The following is a 15,240-nucleotide window of genomic DNA, read 5'->3' on the forward strand; positions in this document are numbered from 1 at the left end:
CTCGTGTTTGGTCTGCTGCCTCATCCACAAATCACTTCCATTAACAACTCTTTCTGGTAAAATAGTTTATCTTTTATTCAAACAAACAAACATCAAAGTAATAAATATTATACGACAAATAAACATTTTCAAAATGTAAAAAAAAAAGGAAACGGATGAATTACAGGAGTTCGTTGTATGATGGTGATGGATTTACCAGCTGCCCTCACACTCTCTCTCACACACACACACACACACACACTCATCAGTCTTACATATTTCACATCTCTATGTTTGCATTGTTTGTGTTCCTGGAATCAAGTGGATGAAGATGGACAGCTTCTCACTCTGGACCCTCATGACGTCTCTACTCCAGAACGTGTGTGTGTGTGTGTTGCTGAAGAGGAGGAAACGCTTCGCTCGTAGTTCTCTCTCGGTGATGAAGAGCAGCTACTCCGGCAGCAGGTCGTCTCCCAGCTCTTCGTCGGCGAAGTCGTCGTCCTCCACGCGCTTCTTGGCGCCGGTCTTGGGCCGCTCGGCCTGCGGGCCCAGGGGGTCGGCGTAGGACGCGTCTGCACACGGGGGGCAAGGCAGCGGTCACAATGTCGCTCTCGAGCTCCAGCTGACGAGTGTGGAGCGCTGTTCTCCCAACAAACGCTCTGAAAAACCCTTCAAGCTTCTTTAAAACAAGGAGCATTTAAACCACCACCAGCTATTACAAACTAAAAGACCACGACCGTAAAAGTCTGGTTACAAGCTGCTGCTACCTTCAGTGGTTGTTCCCGCTAGCTCCCCGCTGGAGCCAGCTAGCGCTGCTGCTAGCTCCCCGCTAGCGGCTGGTTCCGGTGCCTTCTGTGGTTACCTTGGGAGAGCTAGAAGCAGCGCTAGCTGGCTACAGCGAGGAGCTAGCAATAAGCTAGAAGCAGCGATAGCTGGCTACAGCGAGGAGCTAGCAATAAGCTAGAAGCAGCGATAGCTGGCTACAGCAGGGAGCTAGCAATGAGCTAGTAGCAGCGCTAGCTGGCTACAGCGGGGAGCTAGCAGGAGGAACAACCATGGAAGGCAGTAGCGGCTCATAACCTGACTTTTACGGTAACAGAGTAGCAAGATTCAACTAGCCTGCTAGCATGAAGCTGGAATAGTGACCTTAAGAGGGAGTGGTCTGCAAACATGTGTTAAATGTTCTTTATTGTAAATATGTAAACAAATCACAAGGTTTAATGAAATCACATTTTGACCCATTTTGTTTATGAACAATCATTAAATATTAAGTAATAAAGTGCACGACGTGCAAAGAAGGTCTTTTGACCCAAAGAAGAGTTTAAGCACAACGCCAGGGGAAAAGCATTTATATTAAATACATAAACTGTTTGTTTCATTCAATCACAGACTGAATAAAGATTTAAAAGATGATTTCAAGATGTCAAAGATAGAAAAAGAGAAGCGAGTCCTCACCGATCTCCTTCGGGCTGCTGGCCTCGTACGGCTCGTTGGAACCAGGAAGTGACCTCATCTTGGCGCTCAGCCGCTCTCTCCTGCCGCTGCCGCCGCCGCTGTGGCCGCTGTCTGCACAACACACACATGCAGACACACACACACACACACGCAATAAGAAACGTACCCAATATTGAGTATATTTGCTCTGACAGTTCTGACAGTAAAAAACATGTTTAGATATGTTCCTCAAAGCTGGACATCATCAGTGTGTGTACGTGGTTGTGTGTGAGTGTGAGTGTGTGTGTGTGTGTGTGTGTGTGTGTGTGTGTGTCCCACTAAAGCATGCCATCGTTCAGCTGAGGGAGTCTCTCCCCCAGACAGCCGTCAGATAACAACGTGAGAAACTAGATGAACTCAAAGGTCACGGAGGTCGAGCTGAGAGCGAGCAGCTTTATGTCCCTCTGGATAAAGTCAACATGGTGGAGACGTGAGATGTCTCTGTGTGTGTGTGTCTGTGTGTGTGAATCCCACACAGCACCACACACACATTTACACTCATTTTGAACTTTGTGTTTCTCACATTTAAATATCTCATATCTGTTTTTAATGTACATTCTCCTTTGATTTAAAGCACTATGTGTAAAAATGAAGTTTCTTTTTACTATAATTATTCTTTAACTACACTCTTGTGTTGCAATATAAATACGTTTATGTACTTTTTGTTATTCGGTCTGCATATTTATTTTAATATTGGCCCCTCCTCTCTACCCCTTATGGACTGCGTCTCTCTGGATGGTGTACCATGCGTATACGACTCATTATATGAATAGTTTATGTTCATGTCATGAGCTGTAACTCTGTCGCGCTGCTCATGCTGGTCACATGACATCTGTTGCTGCTGTCCATCCTGTTAAAGGGTTTTTAATATCTGTATTTGGGGAGTTGTTCCTGATCCCATGTGAGGTCCTGGGACAGGGATCTTCCATATCAGCCTCCCGGCAAACAAAATGTTCATTTGTACTCCCAACACAAGAGAGTTTTATCTTGTTTTCTGCTGAATCAGAGTCTCGGTTGCGTCCAGCGAGACGCAGAGCTGACGGACAGATGTGATGGCAGCCGCCTGCACATCTGGCTGCCAGGTAGCAGAGCAACACCAGAGCACTGCTCTCTCTTCTTGGACCGGCTCGGTGGGGATTTTTATTCTCTGCTCTCGCTCTCTTCTAGCTGGGAAACGAGGGATGACACGAGTCAGAAGTGATCGCGTGCAACAGTTTCCACGAATAAAAGTTACACCAGAGGGTTTTTATTTTGGGATCGATTTGGATGAGTCAACTTTCTGGCTTTTGCAACTGACTTTCCTGCTCAGACCTGTTTGGAAAATGAATAATAAATACTTGTAAAAGGGTTTTTTGCACGGTAAAAACACCAAAAGTTATCTAATACAAGTGGAGAGAAATCAAACCCTCGCTTCACAGAAGACTCAGTGTGTGTTTCCTCACACACCTGAACGTTGTGCGACCGCCTCCTCAGTGCAAACACTGACGCACAACATCACACCTGCCCGGCAACTTCACACCTCTTATGCAGCAGAGAGTATTCAGGAGTATTCAAAGTAGTAATACTGCAGTTTACAAATACACAATGTTATAGTAAAAAAAGTGCAGAATTATACTTCAAGTCACAGACGACAGATCGTCTGATGCAGTTTCACGGCGTCGATTCTCTCACCTGCTTTCACGTCCGTCTCTGAGGCGCCGGCAGGAAGCAAGAAGAGAGAGAGGTAAACAAGAGGAAGAGTGAGAGGTAAACAAGAGGAGGAGTCAGAGGTAAACAAGAGGAGGAGTTAGAGGTAAACAAGAGGAGGCGTCAGAGGTAAACAAGAGGAGTCAGAGGTAAACAAGTTGGAAAGATTCAAGAATCTCAAACGAGTCAAACATGTTAGAGATCTGACAACTAGAAACTACACGGAAGACAAGTTATATATATATATATATATATATATATATATATATATATATATATATATATATATATATATATATATATAACTTGTCTTCCCTGGGGATGAATAAAGTATCTCTCTCTGAATCAATAACTATGTTTTCCTGCAGTAAAAGAGCAGCTGGCCTCGTTCTTCAGCTTTTGGCAGCTCTCTCTCAGTTTGTCTGGATCGCGTTTGAAATCTGCCGAAGCGCCAGGTTTCCAGCGTCAGAGCGTCTGAGTCTGTTGTGTGTCTGTTGTGTGTCTGTTGTGTGTCTGTTGTGTGTCTGTAGTGAAAGAGAGCTGGAAACAGTCTGGTTCTAGACATGAGGCCACGTTGTCAGAGTCTATTGATCTGGAAAGATGTTACAGCTGCAACCACAACAAGGAGTAAAGACATGGTGCCTGTAGTGTCTGTAGTGTAAAGACATGGTGTCTGTAATGTCTGCAGTGTAAAGACATGGTGCCTGTAGTGTCTGTAGTGTAAATACATGGTGTCTGTAGTGTCTGTATAGTAAAGACATGATGTCTGTAGTGTCTGTATAGTAAAGACATGATGTCTGTGGTGTCTGTATAGTAAAGACATGATGTCTGTGGTGTCTGTATAGTAAAGACATGGTGTCTGTAGTGTCTGTATAGTAAATACATGGTGTCTGTATAGTAAAGACATGGTGTCTGTAGTGTCTGTATAGTAAAGACATGGTGTCTGTAGTGTCTGTAATGTAAAGACCTGGTGTCTGTAGTGTCTGTAGTGTAAATACATTGTGTCTGTAGTGTCTGTAGAGTAAAGACCTTGTATCTGTAGTGTCTGTAGTATAAATACATTGTGTCTGTAGTGTCTGTAGAGTAAAGACATAGTGTCTACCCAGAATCCCGCTGGCCTTCTGAGGAGACGTGAGGACGGGTGTGGAGACGCCTGCTGTCCAGCAGCATGAAGACACACAGGAGAGAAGTGAGGACGCACATGAAGAGATTACAGGCTTCAGCAGCACACACACACACACACACACACACACACACACACACACACACACACACACACACACACACACATTCTCCGTGGCAAACTGTTCAATAAAAAACGTCTAAACATCGACGAAATTGCTGTTCAAACGTTGTGTTGCTCTTGAACAAACCATCCCAGAGAGTGTGTTACAGTGTGTAACAGTGTGTTACAGATGTGCAACCTTCTCCCCAGATGTTCAGACCAGTGGGATGAGCTACTGGTGCAGGTGTGTGTGTGTGTGTGTGTGTGTGTGTGTGTGTGTGTGTGTGTGTGTGTGTGTGTGTGTGTGTGTGTGTGTGTGTGTGTGTGTGTGTAGTGGGACCCCCTGACTCACCTGTGCTGCCTGCGCTGCCCTCTCGTCCTTCTCTCCGGCTCCTGGCGCTGCCGTCCCGTCCAGACTTCCCCCTCTGAGGAGGAAGAGGAGGAAGAAGAAGAAGAAGAAGAAGAGGAAGAGGAGGAAGAGAGGGATCGGGAAGAAAACAAAATAACTTAAATCAAAAGTATTTATGATATCCAGCTTTTAAATGTGTTGACGGAACCTTTTTTACAAGTGTTTAAAAGTTAAATAATAATAATAACCTGACATTTTTCACTGGTCATAAAAGATATATTTTGTACTGGCAAAAAAGTCCTCTGTTTCAGCTACAAACAAGTGATTTAAGACATTTTAAATATTATCATCATTTCATCTCTGAGCCGCTTCGTGAGCTGCCACTTGTTTTCCTTCAGGATGGAAATCTCTGGGATTGAAGCGTCGACGTCTGCAGGATGGATCTCAGAGCAGCTGCTTGTGATTTGACAAAGTCCTCCTCCTCATCTTCCTCTTCCCCTCCTTCTCCCCCTCCTCCTCCTGCTGCTGCTGCTCCCTCCTCTTCCTCCTTCCTCCCTCCTCTTCCTCTGCGACCTCATCTGGGATTAAGTTTCAGACTACAGACTAGAGAGAGGTACCTGCTCCCTGATCTCCTTCATCTTCTCGGCTTTCTTCAGCTTGGTGGCGTATTCCTGAACCTCCTTCAGTCCCATGTCTGTGCACAACCTCACCAGGAAACGCAGGCCTGCACGCACACACACGCACACACAGACACAGACACACACACACACACACAGACACACACACACACACACACACACACACACACACACACACACACACACACACACACACACACACACACACACACACACACACACGCTCAGTGAACTCGTGTCCTGCTCTGTAGGTGGAAGCTGCGTAGAGAAACGAGATGCATTACACTCCATGTTTTCTGGAAACTTGCGGTGGATGTCTTTGTACGTTTCCAGAGCTCTCTGGTAGTTTCCTGAAGGAAGAGAAGAGAAAAGAGTCTTAAAGTGAACAACTTTAACTGGTTTAACTTTCCAGTTACTTCTCTATCATCTGGTGTTCAGTATCAAGAGGAGTTGACACGTTGTTCAAATGATATTCGATGACTAAAGAGCAAAACCTCCCGTCTGAAAAATGCACTTTTTTTTTGACAATACTAAAAAAAAAAAGTTGTTTCTTGCAGAATGCTGTTTGTTAAGAATACCCAATACATCACACACAAAGAACAATACAGTGCAGACAGGTTTTCCTGCATCTTTCTGCAGACAGGAGGTTTTGGCCGTGGGGTGAAGGAGGAGGAACAGGCGGCGCTCACCACTCCTCCGGTAGCAGCTGGCCACCATGAGCTGCCACTTCACCTGAGTGGGCCTGAGGAAGAACGCATGACGATGTATCAGTTCATCGTTAACAGCACGAGGCGGTTAAAAGCTCTTCACATAAAACACAAAGAACACAGAGACGAAAGCGTGAAAGAAACACCAGAAAAGTATGTTTAAATACAATTTAAAAAATGAAGAAAGAAGCTCAAATAGATTAAAGCACGAGGAGAAAAGCTCCGGTGTATATTAAGAAATGATTTGATTTAATAAAACAGAAAACAAATGTCTTTGTCCTGGACGTAGAAGAAGGGAGCGTTGCAGTTTTCTGGGAGTTTTTTCCAGATATACGGAGCATAAAATCTTCTTTATGTCATGTGTGTTTGGTCGTTTGCGTGTTCTTGAATATATTTCTGACGATGAAGTTGAAATACTCAAGTTTTTTGGTATTTTCTGAACCTTGGTGGCTACTTACTGAATCAGCGTGGCTCTCTCAAAGTACTGGATGGCCTTCTCGCAGAACTGCGTCTCGATGTAGTACGCCCCGAGCCACTCGATCACGTCGATGTTGGAGGGGAAGTACCTGAAGGACTGGAAGCCACACGAGCGTTCACACAGCAAAGTATGCAGAGACAAACCTGAGGCAGCGCGAGCGAGTCACACGTCCAGGAAGAACATATTCAGGTACCTCGTAGTAGTGATACATATTCAGGTACCTCGTAGTAGTCATACATATTCAGGTACCTCGTAGTAGTGATACATATTCAGGTACCTCCTCGTAGTGATACATATTCAGGTACCTCGTAGTAGTGATACATATTCAGGTACCTCGTAGTAGTGATACATATTCAGGTACCTCGTAGTAGTGATACATATTCTGATACCTCGTAGTAGTGATACATATTCTGATACCTCGTAGTAGTGATACATATTCCAGTACCTCGTAGTAGTGATACATATTCCAGTACCTCGTAGTAGTGATACATATTCCAGTACCTCGTAGTAGTGATACACATTCCAGTACCTCGTAGTAGTGATACATATTCCAGTACCTCATAGTAGTGATACATATTCCAGTACCTCGTAGTAATGATACATATTCAAGTACCTCGCAGTAGTGATACATATTCTGGTACCTCGTAGTAGTACTATAATATTCCGGTAGCTCGTAGTAGGTCTACGTATACCGGTACCTTGTAATAGTACTACATGTACCTCGTAGTAGTACTGGAAAGCCTGGGACTTGTCCCCCTCGCCGTCGTGGAGCTCTCCCAGTTTGGCCAGAGCCTGGGGGTCCGTGTGGGTGACACTCAGGACCTGGATCAGCCACTCGATGGCCTGCTGGGGGTCCTCCAGGAGCTCGTACCTGGAGCCAGGGAGTCAAGGACGGGTTCGAACCGCTCAAAGAACAGAAACGTCTCCGCGTGTACGACTGCTTGAAGCAAATGCAGAGAGACGCGGTCAGCAGGATACAGGTTGGCCAGCTGGTACATGACCTGGGCGCTGTTCCTCAGGATGGCGTGGAGCTTCAGGAAGCAGTCCAGAGCTTCCTCCAGACGATTCAGGCCTTTGTAGGTTAAACCTAGGACAAGAGGACAAGAGGACAAGTGGACAAGTGGACTAGACTATGGAAGCTGACAGCAAGAAGATCGTGATCTGTACGCCGGCTTATCGCTGCTGAACTCGGGACATCTTGGACTGAAGTGACTACGAGGAGACAACAAGTCGTTTTGAGGCTGCACGGTCCTGCTGGTTACCCAGGTTGTAGAGGGCCTCGGTGCAGGAGGAGTCGTTCCTCAGGGCCTCCTTGTACAGCTCTGCAGCCTTCTCAAAGTCCTGCTTCACGAACATCGTGTTGGCCTTGTTGATGATCGCGGCCGGGTTGTAGCGGTCAGCCGTCATGGCGAGGTCGGCGTACCGGTCGGCCTGGTCGTAGTCCTTCTCCTGCAACAGCGGAAGAAGAGAGGAGGAAGAAGAGAGGAGGAAGAGGAGAGGAGAGCGGACGCCCGACAGCAAATCAGCTGTGTCTGAATGTCCTGGAGCACAAACACATATCAAGGGTTCATACACATTTTGACTAATGGATTTCCATGACTTTTCAATGACTTTAAATCAAATTTTCATGACTTTTCCATGACTTTAACCCAAATTCCTATGACTTCAAACCAAATTTCCATGACTTTCCATGACTTTAAATCAAATTTCCATGACTTCAAACCAAATTTCCATGACTTTCAATGACTTCAAACCAAATTTCCATGACTTTTCATGACTTTAAACCAAATTGTCTTGACTTTTCCATGACTTTAAACACAATTTCCATGACTGTTCCATGACTTCAAACCCAACTTCCATGACTTTCCATGACTCTAAACCACATTTCCATGACTTTTCCATGACTTTAAATCAAATTTCCATGACTTCAAACCAAATTTCCATGACTTTCGATGACTTCAAACCAAATTTCCATGACTTTAAACCAAACTCCATGACTCTTCCAGGTTTTCCATGACGGTATGAACCCTGAATCCTCTAACTCCTTGTTTCCATGACCAGAGCGTCTCACCAGGAAGTAAAGGAAGGAGAGGTTGGTGGCCGCTGCGCTCTTCACTCGGCTGTCCTTCTTCTCGAACGTCTTCAGCGTCTCCACCGCCTGAGAAGACACCAGGAAAAGCCGTCAGGGTCAAAGGTCACCAGACGCCCTGTAAAGCTTCAGAGCAAGCCGACTCCCCCAGAATATAAAACACCTCCACGCATAAAAGATCCAATCATGTGATTCACCCTTAATGAGTACTGCAGGATATAAAGGAACAAGGAATTACAGTCCAATGATGTTTTTTTCTTTTTAATAAAACTCTTTGATTGGTCGTTATGCCACTGCGAATGCATCACATACTGGGGGGAGTTTTTCCAACATAATAATAATGTGTAGAAGTCTGGAGAAACCAGCAGCTCCACTGCAGCTGCAGGACCAAGAGCAGAACGTGTCAATGAGTCAATGTGTCAGTGTGCAAATGTGTTAATGTGTCAATATGTCAGTGTGTCAATATGTCAATGTGTCAATGTGTCAATGTGTCAATGTGTCAATATGTCAATGTGTCAACGTGCCAATGTGTCAATGTGTCAATGTGTCAATATGCCAATATGCCAATGTGTCAATATGTCAGTGTGTCAACGTGTCAATGTGTCAATGTGTCAACGTGTCAATGTGTCAATGTGTCAATATGCCAATGCGTTACTATGTCAGTGTATCAATATGCCAGTGTCAATGTGTCGATATGCCAGTGTCAATATGTCAATGTGTCAGTGTGTCAATATGTCAATGTGTCAGTGTGTCAATGTGTCAATGTGTCAGTGTGTCAATATGTCAATGTGTCAATATGCCAGTGTGTCAATATGTCAATGTGTCAATGTGTCAGTGTGTCAGTGTGTCAGTGTTTCATTATATTGTAAAAGCAGCAACAGGTCAGGAGGGAAAACCAACTCAATGTAGTGAATGGAAACAGAAGCTGACGTACCTCAGCCTGAGGCATGCAGACGGGAAGGAAAGGAGACGAGAGAACGAGGCAATGAGAAGGAGTGAAATGCTTCATGACAGGAGGAATGAATCAATAAATCAATAATAATATTAACTGTACAGTGACACAATGCTGGGATCATGAAAAGATGGAAGAAATAAAACAAAAAGGACGACAAAGACTGGATCATCCACACATGTAAAGAGGGAGATTATTTTTGTCATTTTAAATGTTTTACTCTTTTTACTCATCTGTTAAATTGTTTCATTTTAAATTTTAAGATGTTTAATTCTACTCACAAATGTTAAATCAAACAGGAAGCGCTGACTAAAGGAGCTTTATTATTATTAGGATTATTATGATGACGACTAAAGGAGCGTGTGTGGCCCTTTAAGAGCTCTGAGCAGCACTCACCTGGTTGAAGTCCCTCTGCCTCAGGTAGGTGATGGCTTTGTTGATCTCCAGGTCGTTGGCGAGCTCAACGTACTGAGAGCTCTTCACCATGTCCACACACCTAAAGACACACAACAACAACAACAACAACAACACATGAGCGGCATCACACCGTTTGATGCTGGCTGTAAAAGCATCAAGTTATGAAAGATATTCTGTGAAGATTCATGAGGGATCTGCTCTCAGATCTTCCCTCTGAGAGTTGAAGAACCAGTAGAACCTCGTATCAGCAGCTTAAAGAACCAGTAGAACCTCGTATCAGCAGATTAAAGAACCAGTAGAACCTTGTATCAGCAGCTTAAAGAACCATTAGAACCTCGTATAAGAACCATCTTAAAGAACCGTGAGAACATTGCATCAGCAGCCTTAAGCATGTTTTAGATGTTGAGGATAAAAAGTAAAAACAACAAACCAGTCGAATCCGGTTGCAAAAGACATCTCGATGGCCGGAGCGATGAGCTTGGCTGCCGTCATGATGTACTTCTCAGCCAGGACCTTCCTACATGGAGCACATGCAACAACAACATCAACAACACAACAACAACATCATCAACAACAACAAGGCGGTGACGGAGCTGAAGACGAGCGTTCTCACAGATCTCTCTCCATCTGGTGAAGTCTGTCGTTCTTTATCGCCTCGATGACCAGACCGGGGTCCGCTTCATCCTGAGGGACAGAAGAACCAGGTTCTGTTACAGGGAACCTTCAGAGGAACCAGGTTCTGTTACAGGGAACCTTCAGAGGAACCAGGTTCTGTTACAGGGAACTTCAGAGGAACCAGGTTCTGTTACAGGAAACATTCAGAGGGAACGTTCAGAGAGAACATTTGGAGAGAAGGTTATAATTAAAAACATTATAACTTTAATAAATGTAGCCGAGCCCGATCGTTATCTGCAGCTGGAAACACAATCAATAAACAGGCAAAAACAACGTGAACGTTATGATGAAGGTTCTCACCAGAGAGAGTGAAAGGAGAGGCCCCGCCTCCACAATGCTCTATATAAATAAACAACAACAACAACAACAACAAACGGCGGTCAGGTGACTCACGTGAGACGGGAGGTACTTGTCCTCGTCGTCGACGCCCAGCGGGACGGAGATGAGCTTCTGGAAGGCCTTCTTCATCCGCTCGCGGTCCCCGATGGCGTAGTAGCACAGGATGAGGTTGAAGCCCGTCTTGATGTTGGGGCTCTCGCTCATGATGTGCTCGAAGGACGTGATGGCGTCCGAGTACTGGCCCATGCGCACGAACACCACGCCGATGTTCTGCATGATCTTGATCCGCATCTCCTTGTGCGCATTGGAGATCTGGTCCAGAGCCATCCGGTAGAACTTGATGGCCTTCGGGTAGCTCTTCTGCTTCACGTAGATGTTGGCCATGTTGACCTTCAGGCGGCCTTGGAGGTCGTAAGAGACAGACGATGCAAGGCATTGTGGGATGCATTATTGCCAAAGCTAATGTTAGGTCATGTGCATGCAGATATTAACCAGAGAACACAAACACTTTGAATCAATGCACTCTGCATCATAAACTTGACAGTTTTCTTAAAGCTATACTACATTTAGGGGCTTGTTTACAATCCTGTGTTTTATTATTATTGTCCCAGTGCTACAGTACAGACAATATTTATGTATTTTCAGTTCAAGTTATGTCATAATAATTTGTACTTTGATGCTGCAGGATCGCAGTAACAAATATCCTCTTGGATTTATTTATTTTTTTTAAATTTTTCTTGCATGATTGAGCAGCTATATATATATTTATATATATATATGTGTATACATATATATCCATCTGCAGCGCGTGCTCACCTGCGTTACTGAACATCTTGTTCTTCACGATCACCTGGTAGCTGTTCAGAGCCTCTGGGTACATGTCGTTGTTGGCATACTGGTTGGCGAGGTTGAGCAAAACCTGGTAACGACAGACACTTTATCATTATTATTATTATTATTATTATTATTATTATTATTATTTCAATATTTCTAAGTCAAATCATTCTTAAAACTAAAACACTTCAGGTGGTATATGGGATTCCTTGTCTGTATTCTTCCTGTATGAACAGTAGCAGCAGCATTGTGTCAGACATGCAGCAGCAGGTTCTGCAGCTCCTTACAGAGTAGGTGAGGTCCAGGTTGACGTGGTCCGCGTTGCCAGACTGCTCCCTCTGTCTCACCAGCGTCCTCTCCTTCCTCCCGGCCTCTTTGGCTTTCTCCAGAGCCTGCAGAGACACACCAGGAGGGGAAACCATGAGCTCTATGTGAAGATACACTTCAACCGGAGAGACACACTAATCACAGCCGATCTGAGTCTCTCTCTCTCTCTCTCTCTCTCTCACGAAACCGAACTGACCAGCTGTAAGGCTCCGGTGCTCTGAGCCATGCAGCTCTCTTTAATCAGGTCGTTGACTTTCTTCTCCAGGATCTTGATCTTCTCTTCGGGCCTGCAGGAGCACAGAGCCAGCAGCGTGAGGCTGAGAGACTACGGGTTCCTCTGAGAGGAGCAAAGCTTCTCTCTCACTTAGATTCACAGAGGACAGAATCAAATGTGTTTAAACGCATATTGTTATACCACTTAGCATTCATTAGCTCGTAGGAGTCAAACATATTTGAGCCCCACTGCAAGACGTGTTATCGATTATATACTTTATTCTTGAGTAAGGAATGTAGCACTTTAGTAGCACTTAAATATCTCTCACTGATAAACACTTTGTATTTTACTTTATTGAAGAAATTGTACTTTCTTCATTCTTGTTATTGTAAGTTTGTCCTTCTGGTTGAATGCAGTTATTGTCAGTCACTTTGGATAAAAGCCTCAGCTAAACGTAAAGTAAATCAAAAGAGGAAACACTAGTCTTGGATGATGCTGGTAAAATGTTAAAAAGAGTTTAAACATTAACTTACAACCTACCTATTCAGTCAGGCCTGTGATTAATATAATTCTATTTACATTATTTTCTACACATCTAAGTGGAAAAATGTTATTCTAATTTGATTAAACTTGATTTTGTGACACGCTGTTTTAGTACTAGATCTGTTTTTAAGCTTTTAATGGTATTTTATAACATTTTCATCATGTTCTTGTATATTGAATTGCTTTTGTCGTTTTCCCGCTCCACATTTGTTCCGTCCTATTTTCTTAATCTGAGGAGAACTTTGAGCCGCTATAAAGATACAGATCGATTAATAACAGAGCGTCAGCTCACGTGTCCTCGTTCTTTGTCTCCAGTGGCGGTGCGGGGCCTTTGGACTGACCCAGAGGGTCAAAGGTCGAGCCTGAAAAATATAAAATCATACTTCATCGTTTGCCCAGAGCTAAACGTAGCGGTTCATGCTAATACAAATAGCTTGATGTGGGTTGATGAAGATCAGAGAGCTGTTCCATCCTCGGCTCACCGCGGGTCAGAGACGAGGTGTAACCGGCTGCTCGCACGGCCGTCATGGGGCGGGCCGCTGCATCCTGTCACATTGGAACAACAACACCATAGTGATGTATTATAGTGATATATTATAGTGATATATGTCCTCATTTGCTTCCCTTTCTACACTGTTCTATTGTTAAGCCATGAGGACCCTCAGTGACGGTGTCACACGTCCTTCAAATGTTCTGGAACATTCAATAAACATCTTTATCTTTGATTTTAACTCATGAAGTCCCAAAGTGACACCTGCTGAACATCTTGGTGGGTCATGTGACAGGTCATGTGATTTTGTCACACTTTTCCAACAAGATGTCTGCTCCACATATATGCATGAAAAATAATCAGTTAATTTGGCTGATTCAGTGATATTTAGCTAACTTATTTGATATTGTTCGCTCACCTGCGGCGCGCCGGTCATGGTCCGGCCCATCGACGACGCCAAAGGGATGCGAGCCTTCGTGAAGCGAAAAAGGGACGAGGATTATGAAAATAAATAGAATTTATGAAAACGCTAGTGTGATGCACTGATTCACTTAACGTCCAGTGTTCACTACTGCAGCTGTTCAAGTCTTCAGGTTTCATTCTGAACTCTCCGTGTCTTTGTACTCACGCCAAAGGACGTCGCTAACGGACGAGCTCCCATGGCCGTGCCGGGAAACTTTGCAGTCATCTGGAAAATTAACAAGAAGACAGATTATTATAATATTATCAGAGTATCAGCAATTTAGTGCAATTAGGACATAGTGGATGCTCTTCTCCCGCACGCACACATGCATGCACACACACGCACACACTCTCATTCGCACACACACACACACAACCTCTAACTCGTGCTTTACTTCTGGATTTCAGTAAACGCAGTACTGGATGAAGTATTACTAAAGTAAGAGCTGCAATACCTCAGTGTAGAAACACACAGCTACAAAGTAAAGTCCTGCATTTGAAATGCTACTTGAGTCAAAGCAGAAAAGTATTAGTATCAAAATATACAAAAAAAACAAAAGTATGTCTTATCCAGGCTCATTTCAGAATCATACATGTTGTTTATTTTAGCACTGTTTTATAATATTAAGGTATTCTTGTGTTCATCACTTTAATGTAGGGCTTATCTTAAACCTTAACATATAATAAGATATAATAATGTATTAGTTGATTATATCTTGTATTGATAATCTGAATCTTAAAGTGAGTAACACTAGTCAGTACTCACCGGAGGTCTTCTGCCATGACTCGTCCTCAATGCTTGCTGGAAGCCCTCATCATTCTCCAACTCCTGGGAATGTGTCAATAATTAGTCATAATAATAATAATAATAATAATAATAATAATAATAATAATAATAAACGATATTTACATAGCACTTTTCCAAACAAAGTTACAAGAACAAAAGAAAAATGGCAGCAGAACAATAATACAAAATGTAGCTAAAGGATCAATGAGAAATAGTCAAACAAGTAAATTAAAGACAATATAGAATACTTACAATAATAAATACATAAAAACGCTAAGCGAATCTCCCCTTGTGTATAAATAGTTGTGTAAAGATGAAACATTTATTCAGGCCACAAACCCAGTGAAAGCACAGTAATAACACTGTGTTTTAATCTTTACATATTCATAAGTCTGAATGAGATATGCTGTCTATGTTATGATTATTCTTTACATCTGTAACTCGCTTTTTAGCTGTTTAACAGCGCTTCACCTCGGAGTCAAACGTCGGGTTGTAGTCGTTGTATCCGGAGTAGAGGTCCTCCTCCTCCACGGCCAGGTGCACGTGCTCCATGTC

At 43.6% G+C, this 15,240-nt stretch overlaps 1 protein-coding gene across 6 annotated transcripts in view; it reads right to left on the reverse strand.

Annotated features, from left to right (window-relative positions):
* Nucleotides 1–70: 70 nt before the first annotated feature.
* Nucleotides 71–15,240, reverse strand: part of ift88 (intraflagellar transport 88 homolog) — a 15,288-nt gene continuing 118 nt past the window's right edge. The window contains exons 1-26 of one of the 6 annotated variants that reach the window (XM_068572492.1): nt 15,157–15,240; nt 14,665–14,727; nt 14,065–14,124; nt 13,855–13,908; nt 13,429–13,492; nt 13,239–13,308; nt 12,386–12,476; nt 12,150–12,254; nt 11,845–11,947; nt 11,083–11,429; nt 10,628–10,698; nt 10,445–10,531; nt 9,994–10,093; nt 8,628–8,714; nt 7,819–8,005; nt 7,535–7,643; nt 7,277–7,427; nt 6,537–6,652; nt 6,061–6,113; nt 5,656–5,721; nt 5,351–5,457; nt 4,737–4,809; nt 4,262–4,312; nt 3,145–3,162; nt 1,435–1,545; nt 71–551 (exon numbers count right to left, since the gene is read on the reverse strand). The exon at nt 15,157–15,240 is cut by the window's right edge and continues 118 nt beyond it. In XM_068572492.1, the coding sequence (XP_068428593.1) occupies nt 430–551; nt 1,435–1,545; nt 3,145–3,162; nt 4,262–4,312; nt 4,737–4,809; nt 5,351–5,457; nt 5,656–5,721; nt 6,061–6,113; nt 6,537–6,652; nt 7,277–7,427; nt 7,535–7,643; nt 7,819–8,005; nt 8,628–8,714; nt 9,994–10,093; nt 10,445–10,531; nt 10,628–10,698; nt 11,083–11,429; nt 11,845–11,947; nt 12,150–12,254; nt 12,386–12,476; nt 13,239–13,308; nt 13,429–13,492; nt 13,855–13,908; nt 14,065–14,124; nt 14,665–14,727; nt 15,157–15,237 (2,547 nt within the window). In that variant the 5' untranslated portion in view covers nt 15,238–15,240 and the 3' untranslated portion in view covers nt 71–429. Of the gene's footprint in view, nt 552–1,434; nt 1,546–3,144; nt 3,163–4,261; nt 4,316–4,736; nt 4,810–5,350; nt 5,458–5,655; nt 5,722–6,060; nt 6,114–6,536; nt 6,653–7,276; nt 7,428–7,534; nt 7,644–7,818; nt 8,006–8,627; nt 8,715–9,993; nt 10,094–10,444; nt 10,532–10,627; nt 10,699–11,082; nt 11,430–11,844; nt 11,948–12,149; nt 12,255–12,385; nt 12,477–13,238; nt 13,309–13,428; nt 13,493–13,854; nt 13,909–14,064; nt 14,125–14,664; nt 14,728–15,156 lie in introns of all 6 variants that reach the window. The other 5 variants (XM_068572491.1, XM_068572495.1, XM_068572494.1 and 2 more) reach the window with 5 other exon arrangements.

The sequence above is a fragment of the Clinocottus analis genome, unplaced genomic scaffold (assembly GCF_023055335.1).
Source record: "Clinocottus analis isolate CAN_PGR_092001 unplaced genomic scaffold, fCliAna1.0.p SCAF_12, whole genome shotgun sequence".
NCBI classification, from domain to species: domain Eukaryota; kingdom Metazoa; phylum Chordata; class Actinopteri; order Perciformes; family Cottidae; genus Clinocottus; species Clinocottus analis.